General features: G+C 52.2%; 1 protein-coding gene across 15 annotated transcripts in view; it reads right to left on the bottom strand.

Moving 5' to 3' along the window:
* Nucleotides 1-386: 386 nt before the first annotated feature.
* Nucleotides 387-11,025, bottom strand: part of ANKS1B (ankyrin repeat and sterile alpha motif domain containing 1B) — a 1,247,671-nt gene continuing 1,237,032 nt past the window's right edge. For 8 of the 15 annotated variants that reach the window (XM_062202004.1, XM_062202008.1, XM_062202005.1 and 5 more), the window contains 2 exons: nucleotides 3,747-3,914; nucleotides 387-497 (listed from right to left, as the gene is read on the bottom strand). In XM_062202004.1, the coding sequence (XP_062057988.1) occupies nucleotides 387-497; nucleotides 3,747-3,914 (279 nt within the window). Of the gene's footprint in view, nucleotides 514-3,746; nucleotides 3,915-11,025 lie in introns of all 15 variants that reach the window. The other 7 variants (XM_062202003.1, XM_062202006.1, XM_062202010.1 and 4 more) reach the window with 2 other exon arrangements.

Raw genomic sequence — 11,025 nt, 5'->3', positions numbered from 1 at the left:
GTACGCTAAACCCTCGATTAGTATTCTTTTAGGCAGTATTAGAGATCCCCTTGACATTTTTAAAGGTATTATCCCCAAATCAAAGCAAGTATTGGGGTGGAGTCTCTGCAAATACCTCGGGAGGTGGCGAGGAGGGGAGCCCGGCGCCAGGGAACCCATCTCAACTCCCACCTCTCCGGGGTGGCGGCCGGAGAGTCTTGGTTGCGTTTTCCGTCACTGGTGCAGAAAGAACTTCCCCAGGAATGGCCAGCGGCCTTTCGCCCATGACAAGGCCACACTGGCAGAGCAGTCTTCCTCCCGGGCAGGGTGGAAACGGAGGCGAGGGAGAGCCTGCTCCGGGACGGCTTGGTGAGCAAGGCACCGCGAGGACTGGAGCACGGTGAGTATCAGAAAATCGTGGTTTCATACTTGGTATTAATTCCCCTCTTGGCTTCTTGCCCTGGCTCCACAATCCACGGCAGGTTGGCCAGAGTCTTTTGCTCAGACGGGTCGATCTGCTTGAAAACAGAAAGGCTAATGCCTGTTATCTGGTAGTTGGAGCTGCTGGGACCCTTGTGAACTCCCACCCACCCAGGCCCCATGCAGAAGGCTCCCTCTGAGATAGGTGTTGGTTTCTTAGCACACATCATGGCTTATGTTTTAAAAATTTATTTAGGGGCTGGTGCTGTGGCATAGTGGGGTAAGCCTCCACCTGGGGTACCAGCTTCCCATATGGGTGCCTGTTTGAGTCCCTGGTGCTCCACTTCTGATCCAGTTTCCTGCTAATGTGCCTGGGAAAGCAGTGGAAGATGGCCCAAATGCTTGGGCTCCTGCATCCACATGGGAGACCCAGAAGTTGTTCCTGGCTTCAGATTGGCCCAGCTCTGGCCATTGCAGCCATCTGGGGAATGAACCAGTGGATGGAAGATTTCTCTGTCTCTCCTGCTGTCCGTAACCCTGCCTTTCAAATAAATAGATAAATTCTTAAAGAATGTATTTGTTTTATTTATTTAAATGGCAGACATAGAGCTTCCATCCACTGGTTCATTCCCCAAATGCCCACAACAGCCAGAGCAGGTCCAAACCAAAGCCAGGAGATGAGAACTCAATCCAGGTCTCCCACGGGGGTGCCAGGGACCCAAGTACCTGAGCCATCACCTGCTGACCCCCCACCCCACTGTGTACATTAGCAGGAAGCTGGATTGAAAGCAGGGCTGGGACTTGAACCCAGGCACTCCCATACGGGATGTGGGTGTCTTAAGCAGTGGCTGAACAGCTATGCCAAACCCTTGCTGTGAAGGCACTGGAAGGGCGAGTGTGAATGAGACACGGCCCTTGCTCTGTAGGGCCCAGAAAGACCACGCCAGGAAGCCAAGCCCTGCCATGCTGCAGCTGTCACCCCCAGCGTTTCCATCACAGCTGGCACAGAGTCCTAACCTGGCCCTGCCGCCTGCCCTCCTGGCTGCGGTATGCTGGTTTCCCTGCTGTTCCCTGCACCCTGGCCCATTCCTAGGGACTCTGCCCACATCACTGGCTCTGATTCCAGCTCTTCTCCAGACACCCACCCGCATGCTTATGCCCCAATGCCATTCAAGCCCCAGCTCCAACACCACCTCCTCTCCTAGAAGCCTTACTGTTTAACCCCATATAAAACGGTCCCCTGCCTTTCCTGCCTTCTCCTTTCACTTCATTCCTCACAGGGCTTGGCACCATGTACATTGTATCTGTTTGTCTTCCACTACAGTGGACACTCATGAAGGTGGCGTGTGTCTACTTTGGTCCCTGTTGTTTCCCCCAGAACTTAGAAAAGCTCCTGGCAACCTAGTAACTCACAGCCACGGACTGAGTACTGTTGAACAAACATTATTAAAAGGATGCGGGGATGTTTAAATGGAACGGAAGAATCAGCAAGTGTCAGCTTGGGAAAGCAGGAGGAGGGCATGGAGGGAGCTAGCACAGCAACTCTGGGGTGCCCGAGGGAAGGGAAGTGTCCATGCTGGGGCTCATGTCGGTTCCCAGAAGGGGAGACATAAGGGGAGGCAGTCGAGAGTGAAGGGGCCTATCAGGCGGTCTTGAACCTAACCCCATTGTGTTCTAAAATGCCTTAGTCTTCATGCATACAAGGTCATTAGCTACTGCCAGGGCAAGGGTTGAGTTCTGCCAGAGGGCTGGGGCCGGATCTTCCCCACACTGCTCGCTTCATCCTGTGCTGTTGCCACGTCAGGCTGCCTGCTCTGCACAGGGACACAGAGGTCGGGGGTGGAGCAGAGGCCCCCCTCACTCCTCTTGCCCTGTGGGCTCTGGGGTCCACGCCATGGACTGCTTTCTCCCATGTTCTGATTGTGTCTCTCTAAGGGTGTTATTTCTTAATAAATGGAATTTGGATGCCAGTTGAATGGGATGGATCTTGAGGCTGGTAAAGAACACCAGTGTTATTTATTGTCTGTTTTCCTATATCCCAGTGAAGGTGTCTAGATCATTCTGTAAGCCCTATGGCAACCAACCCTTTATGCTTTTCTGGAAGAAGTCTATGGAGGTCAGAGGCAAACCACAAGCAGGCATCTGTGAACAGATCTATCCAGCCCATGTAAGAATGAATACAGTAGTCTGAGAGGTAACCCCCAAAACATTCTGAAGATTCTTGCCTAATTGTTCTTAAAGCTGAATGTGTTAAACCCATCCACAGGTTTTCATTTCTTTATCTACAGACATTCACTGAGCACCTGTGACGGGTCTGGTCTGAGATCTCTGTGTATGTGAGACTGACATGGTGGTGAAGACAGACAAGTAAGTGACAAGACAACACATCTCCATTAATAAATGTTAGGCAGTTACAAGCAGGTGACATGCTTAGGTGTGACTGGGTGTCAGGAATACCCTCCTCATGCAGCCAAGTTGACAAGGTGGGGTCAGTCCTGCAGAAGTCAGGGCAGGAGACTCCAGGTGGCTGGAGCAGGTGGCACTAAGGCCTCAGCTCAGAGGGAGCCTGGTATATTCTAGGAGAGGGAGGGCCTGTGCTCCCAAGAGGAGCATGATGGGAAGTTAGGTTCAGGGTGTCTGGGCCCAGGGGGTGCTGTGGTCTGACCTCTGCATGTGGAGGAAGGGAGTCAGGAGTGCACAGAGGCTGGGTGGGAGGAAGCAGCCTAGACTAGCACAGCGCCAGGGGTGGCAGAGGGGACACTTGTTTTAGGGCAGAGTGGATGGACGTGACTTGCTCGTGTGCTGGATCTAGAGGTGGGGTGGGGGATTCTTGGTACACGCCTCATGGTGAATGGCTGTGCCCTTTACTGAGCTTGGGAATATATGGAGGAAAAGGCTACTGAGGGCAGGACAAGCTTCCTGTTCTGGACATACGGAGTTTCAGATATCTGCTAAATTCAACATGGACTGGAGTTCTGGGGCTGCAGGGAGAGCACCGGGAGCTGGGGGGTACTGGGTAGAGGTTCTGCCCCCTTGGCAATGGCAACTGAAGCCTCAGGGCACTGCACTGGAGCATTCTTAGGCCTGCAGGTCAGATTCATTAGGGATGGCAGTGGCAGCACCTGGTACCCCTCTTGGTCACTGCAGGTGACAGAGGAGTGGACTTTTCCCTGAAACCTCCTGGTTCATAGACTTGGCTCCTTAAGCCTTTTGCAGGAACCCGAAACAGTACTGACACCTGCCAGGAGGAGGCCAAGAAGGAGGAGGGAGGGGGGGACCCTGGATTCTAAGTGGTACCCACACCCAGCACCCCTACCCCTTCCCTCCCATCTGAGGTTTCTACTTACCACCGACTTGCGAATGCTGACGCGGGGCTTGGGGATGGGCTTGGAGGGTTTGTTTTCAAAGCTTTCTGGAAGTGTGGAGGAATGGCCTCCTTTTCTTGCTTGTAGTGCTAGCTGGTAAGCGACTTCAAATGCCTGTCCAAGTGTCAGGATGATTTCATAGGCTAAATTCTGTAAGAAGAATGAGACCGTCTTTACTACGGGCATTCTGCAAGTCAGAACTGGTAGTATGTGAGAGGAACACCATGGGAGGTGGACCAGCCGGGGCCTTGAACTCCTCCACCCGAGGTAGCGGTGATTCGGTGGGTGTCTATGGGGAACAGGACACTCCAAGATCAGCTGAGGGTCTGCCCGAGGCATCGGTCGCTGGCGCAGCATACCTGCCGACAGCCATGAACATCCTGGGGACGAGGGCCCACACACAGCCTGCTGGCCCCGGAAGCCCGCTCCGTGCAGATCTGCCTTGTGCTTCCAGGGCTGTGGATTGGAAGGGGTTACCAGTGGCATTTCAGTGCAGTCCTTGGAGCCTGCCCCGCCTGCCAGGATGATCCCACACACACCATGGGAGGTATGCCTAAACAAGCCTGGGTCTTTTTACCTCAAACATCTGGGATTCAGTGAACATCTACGAAACACAATCAAAATCTAATTTAAGCTGAGGGGAGAGGCATTAGTCATGCTTGTGGAGTCTCACAGTCAGGGCCGTGAGCATGCAAACAGGGCTCAGACAGAGCCAATTATCTGGCTCTTTCTGGAGGCTTCTGCTCTCCCTGTGAGTCCACACTCTATTTTATCATCAAATCAGCAACAGACAGGAGACTGTAGGCCAGAGCGCCTTGCCATGCAGCACCTGGAGAAAAAATCTTTTCTCTGGCCCTTCTCATGAGGTTTTCTTCTCCAGAGGTCAGATCTTCCATTTCTGCCTCCAAGAGCAGCTCCCGACTCCTCTTACTGAGGACACAGGGTCTTCCTGCACTGGGACTTCATGAGGTCACAGTGTATCCTGGAAGTGACCCGTGCTGGCCACAGAGGATGTCCTCAGGTCACCGCGCCAGCCAGGAGCAGCTCAGTCTGTCACCAGTCTGCATTCTAGAGCCTGTCCCTGGAACGTTTAGTCTTAGTTTCCTCAAGGACACAGAAATGGCCCGTTCTGCGGGCTGGCCTTGTGGTACAGCAGGCTAAGCCACTGCTTGTGATGCCAGCCTCTCATATTGGAGTGCTGGTTTGAATCCTGACTGCTCTGCCTCCGATCCAGCTCCCTGTGAGGAAGGGCAGCAGATAATGGCCCAAGTGCTTGTGCCCATGTGGGAGACCAGGATGGAGCTCCTGGCTTCTGCCTGGCCCAGACCTGACTGTTGTAGCCATTTGGGGAGTGAACCAGCAGATGGAAGATCTTTGTAGCCCTGGCCTTTTTTTTTTTTTTTGAAGATTTATAGAGAGGCAGAAAGCGGGGTCTTTCATCCACTGGTTCACTCCCCAAATGGCCACACGGCTGGAGCTGGGCTGATCTGAAGCTGGGAGCCAGGAGCCTCCTCCAGGTCTCCCACCTACGTGCAGAGGCCCAAGGACTTGGGCCATCTTCTGCTTTCCCAGGCACATTAGCAGGGAGCTGGATCAGAAGTGGAGCAGCAGGGACTTGAACCGGTGCCCATATGGAATGCTGGCACTGCAGGCGGCAGCTTTACCTGCTACGCCACAGCATCGGCCCCTGTAGTGCTGCCTTTCACATCCATCAGTTGATCAGTCTTTAAAAGAAAGGAAAAAACCAGTGCTGCTGCTTCTGTGGACACTGCAACCACACCTTCCTCCTGCCTAAGCACGTGGGAGTCAAGTCCCTGGTTTCTGGGAAGAAACGTGAGGCAGGTGTCACAGGATGAGGATGGACAGGGAGATGCATGATGTCCTTCCAAGGAGGCCCGGGGGTTCTGGACTGGTCAGGTTTCAGATCGATGCCAGGTCCATGGTAACTGCCTTAGTGGGGAACATACCTCTGAGCTCAAGGGTTGGTTTGACGGAGGATGCGTCTGCTTCCTTGGGGCTCCCTGTTAGGAAACGATGGCCCAGGAGGCAGACGGCTGCTGGTGGGAGACCCTGCCCCTTGCGCAGCAAGCAGAGCACTTCCTGGCCATGAGCACGGAGCCTGTGTTTGCCTCGCAGAATGAGTCAGGCAGTAAATTAGTAACATCAACAAATGATAGTGGAGGAGGCCGAGAGACAGCTCTGACCATCCCCGCACAAGGAGGCCGAGCCTCTCCACTGCCTACACACAGCACTCACTTCACTTCTGCTCTGCCGCTGCGGGCTTGCGTGGGTCCCTCGGGAAGGTGGGGGGGCTCCTGACCTGTGTGGGCTCAGAATGAGGTCGCGGGCTCTTGATCCTGTTCCCCACTACTGTAGAAGAGGGCAGATGGCCACCTGTTAGGGACATGCAGCAGATACCCTGTGCTCTGGGCTGGAGACTGGACTGGTGGAAAAGTGATACAGGGATTCCTTAATACGCAGCTTCAGACGTGGGAACAGTGAGGCTCCCTGAGTGTGAATTTCTTTATCAATCTAAAAACAAGTTCCTGAACGTATGATTTCCTTAAAGCTCCAGTGTCTTCAAATAAAAGAGATGCTCACCTGAGCAAGTGAGACTTTTCATATGACTATTACAGGAAGCCAAAAGCTTTTGAAAGGTAACGGGAGACAAGCTCTGCCCTCTCATTTTTAATTAGTTCTGTATTAGAAGACTGCTCAAAGACGACACACAGGCAGACTTGGGAACTAAGATTTCCTGCCAAATGGCCTCCCCTGGTTTGGCCTGCATTCTCTTTGACGTCTGTCTTGGTTTTATTTGAGACTGCTTTACAGCGTTCTTTTATGATTCCATATGGAAAGGGCATTGGGCATTGCTCCCTCCCTCTCTGCTGAAGCCTTTGTGTTTGAAGTGTCAACCTGCAAGTCAGGGAGGGCCTCTGGGCACAGAGGCACGCCTACCCTGTGCTGTGTTACCTTCCCAGCATCCCAGGGCTGCTACGGGGACCAGGTACTCGTCGATGGAGCCTGAGGACACACATTCGGACGGAGGAGAAGCCCCGTTTGCATGGTCATTTCTCCTGCCTCCCCTAAGAGCAGCCCCACAACTTAAAATGGGAGGAGAGTTCTTGTGAGAGCAAGGAGCTCTACTGGGACAAGGCTGCCAATAACAGCGAAATGTAAGTCATTTACATATTAATAACAATATTACATGTATTAATGTTAACATAGACTGTGTAAATACAGGCTGCGAGGAGTCTGGACCTCTGAAGACACTGGACCTTGGGAGAACAAGTCCTGGTGGAGAGGTGTGGCCACCCGGAGATCACCAGGCTATGAGGCTTTCTGAGCCAGGCACGACAAGAGGCCGTAGGTAGGGAGGGAGTGAAGGAGCCATCTGGACCTGGGAGCTCCAGGCAGGTGGCCCCAGGGGTTCACAAACAGGGAACAGCACTGCCGTGCCCAGCCTCACCCCGGACTCTGAATTAGGAGTGTAATGAAATGGAGGCTGTTGTGTGCCCTATGTTTTGGGACGGTTTGTCTCCCAGCGCATGACTGGAGCACCCTCTTGCCAGCAGCGTGGGCAAGAGGAGCGGTACTGAGCATGCGGGAACATTTCTAGCCCTGGCCCTGGCGTGGGGAAGCCGATGACTGTGACCCACGCTGGTGACAGGGTCACAGTAAGCACCAAGGTTTCTCGTCACATCCGCCAGCTCCAGCCACAGAGCTGGAGGGTCCCTTCGAGTCGGCACAGTCATGCGGCAGCTCCAGTGACTGCTTCCCTGAGCACAAAGTCAGCCTTGGTTAGCTGTGCGCTCACTACCTCACACCTCTCAAGTGCCGTAACCGGCCCTTGTCAGACCCTGGCTCCTGCCTTGGTAGCGTGCTGGACGATGCTTACTTGCCTTGGCCTTTCCAGCGTGTGTTTCTGCAACACAGCTATGGCAACTGGTCTTCGGTACGAACTTCCTGCCTTCCCGAGCCAACCAATGAAAGGCAGCACACATGTGTGCACCTGTGAGCATGGGGAGGGTGATTACCCTATTCAGTGATGACACTGATTTGCAGTTTTCTCATCTTAACATGGGGATTAAAAACCCTTAATAATACCCACATTACTGGATTGTCCTGCCAATCATGACTATTAGCCTAATGTCAATACTGGCCAACATTTATGATCTGTGTGCAATATACTATGCTAAGTGCTCTACGTGGACTATCCCATTTAATCTCAACAGCATCTCTGTTATGTAGGTCTAGTCTTGCTCCTATTTTGCTTGCAAGAGAATTACTAATTACGTGTGATCACGTAACTTTCTCATGAAGCCAACACCTAGCCGGGCTGGGATTTGAACCCAGCTGTTCGGATAGGTCCCCTTCCCTTCTCTGCCAGGCACTGAGATCTGTGGACCAAGCATCAGTACAAGAGGAACCTGAAGAGGCAAGCTTCCAGAGCAGGAGGGCTAGCTGGATTTGCCATGGGCTCGTCTGTGCCCGGTCTGTGGTGTGGGGACATGCTCACCGAGTGACACAGGGTTGTGAAAGCATCTGTCAAGTCTCTTGTTCTTTCCGATGGAGGCTCATGAAGAGGCCAAGAGGTGTCCCCCATTGTCCCCTGTATGCCAGTCACTGAGGGTAACCTACCCAGCACACTGCTCCATCGGGCATCAGACTGCATCAGAGAGTGTGGGCCACCTGTCCCCTAGGAAGAGTTCTGGCCACTCGGGTTATCATACTGACATGGCACATTATCAGAGTTTTTCTGTTTTGTGGTTTGGAAATCTTTTAGGCTCAATGGCGTATGTGCAAGAATATTCAATATAGTGTATAACATTTTCATTAGTAGGGGACTTACGTATACTATGTAGATCCACGCAGTGGAATACTAGGCCGCTATTTAAGTGAACATTTAGAGACTGTTTATCCCATGCCCCGTTCTATGCAGGATTTAAGGCAGCTGACATGGATAGGTAGGATACACAGCTGATCAGGACAACACAGACTGAAAGCAAGACGCACACCAGGGGGGAAAGTTACAGCATCAATATGCAGAACAGAGTTCTCTATTGTTCTTAGGGCTGAGCTCTGAGTTTCCTGGAGGTCAAGGCAAAAAGGAAATAGGATAATTATATGCTTCTTATTTCTTTGCAGGAGAAGTATGCCCTTTCCTCTCAGAAAACAAAGCCTCAGTGACACTGATGTCTGGAAGTTTTGTCCTGGGTCCCACTGGAGATACTGTGTACGAGTCTCTTCTCCACACTGTAAGTCTCTAGAACACGAGATGGTTTCCTAGAGGGTCCCTCAATGAAAGCGCAGGGCAGGACACTACTGGTAGCCTCTGGGAAACACTGAAGGCAGACAGCCCAGGGGCATCCAACATGGGCTCATTGAGGCCGGGTCTGGATCTTGGCTCTGCCACCTGCTAGCTGTGTGAACTTGGCCAAGTTAATCAGTCTCCCTTTCTTCCTCTCCAAGGTGGCTCTGAGCCTCGTTCCTGGGATGTGGGAAGCGACACCTTGTGTGAGTTGCTGTGTTGCTGCTCCTACAGCTTTCTCACCGTTATCCCTGGACATGGAACATGGTGAAGAATCGGTCTTCCTACTGTCCCCTTCCATTTCCATTGAGCTCCCGGCATCTAATCTCTTCTTGCAGCCGGACTAGGCTGGCTCCCCGAACCGGCTCACATCCCTACGTGCTCAGCTCTCTGGACTTGGAGTAGAGAGAGGTTTTGAGGTTTCAGGTTAGAGGAAGAGCTGTTATTTTCAAATTCAAATGAGCAGATGTTATTACTCCAGGGCTTACTTTCTTCAACCCATCTCTGCCAGTGTGGTTGACAAGTATGCCCAACACAGCCCCAAGCCTCCCTGTCATGTGGTGCATGTGGTCTTAAGGGAAGTGAGCTGAGAGGAGAGGAGACAACCCAGGGGAGGTGGCCCTCTGAGCCCAGGCTGTGAGACTGTGCTTCACGAGTGGGCCTTCTGACCTCTCTAGCAGCACTGCATTATGGAAACAAAAGCCCCATTTTCCACTGCTAAGCAGAATTGAAGCATCAGAAACCTACAGGCCCAGACTTGGCTGTTCTTTGGCCTCCAGGGGTCAGCAGAGGTTTGTTATGTTGTGAAGGAGTCACAGATCTGGACGCATTCAAGGAAAGCGCTGAGTTTGCACAGAGCCCAGTGTGGAGAAGCCAGTGTTGGTGAGCAGAGGCCATAAGCAAAGCCTTCCATCACCCACCACTGCCCTGAAGGGACAGTCCTGAGAAGCTAGTCTGGTCCAGGGAACCCCTTGTCCCTTCCACCTGGCAGCCCAGGATTCTGATTGGAAGCTGTTGTCTTTGACTCAACTGCACATTCATTTTAGCGATCCATGCACAGTTGAAGCCAGGTGAAAGGGCAGCCTGTTGCCCAAAGGCCTGACTGCAGGGGTCAGCAGTCCACCTGCTTGTGCTTCGGGAGGCAGTGACCAAGAAAGAGGCTGGCTTAGCTATTCTAATGGGCCAAGCAGTTGTCTGTTATAAAACAACTCATTTTCTTTGTAAGATATCCTTTGCCCTTCTCCCACCTTTGCACGAATGACTTCTCAGCCTAGAAGACAAACCTGAGGCATCGATTCCTTGAAGAGCCGTCTCTGAATTCCTTTCCTGTCTGTGTGCCCCCAGGCTCAGTAAGGTGGTCATAGCTCTACTGACTCTCGTGGCTTTTGTCTAGATTTTCTCTTTATAGGTCTGACTCCCTGGATGGCTGAGCTCCTGGCAGGTGCTAGTCTCATCTGGTTTTGCATGAATCTGGCTCAGAATGTATTAAGTATTCATTGCTTGTTGGATGAATTGCAGCAAGGAAGTCGCCTCAGAGGTACTTGAGATAAGGGGCCTTGCATTGTAAGGATAAGGTAAGGGTGAGTGTCCACGGCCAGAGCCAATTCCTCCATTCTGCCTTCCTCCCAGTGAAGCAAAGGTGAGCAGGGCTTTAGAGGAAAGTGTTTCTCAATGTAAGTCTTGGGTGGGATCTCCAGGGAGAAAGACCCCATTTCTTTGCAGGCTGTACTCTGCTTCTACTTTTTGTTTTTCTAAGACCTGGGGTAAGCCTCATCTACAACTTGCTTCACCCACGTCCTGAGGCAAAGATAGCTTGGAGAACATTCCGGGCATAAGCACAGAATTCAATGACATCTCTTTAGTTCCACCCATAGTCAGTTCTCTCAAGTACCAGCCAGAAAGTAATCTTAATAGATTAGAGACATAAATATTGTCCAACCACAGGTCTTC

The sequence above is a fragment of the Lepus europaeus genome, chromosome 10 (assembly GCF_033115175.1).
Source record: "Lepus europaeus isolate LE1 chromosome 10, mLepTim1.pri, whole genome shotgun sequence".
NCBI classification, from domain to species: domain Eukaryota; kingdom Metazoa; phylum Chordata; class Mammalia; order Lagomorpha; family Leporidae; genus Lepus; species Lepus europaeus.
Note: the sequence above shows the minus strand (reverse complement) of the source record. Positions and strands in the feature narration are given on the sequence as shown.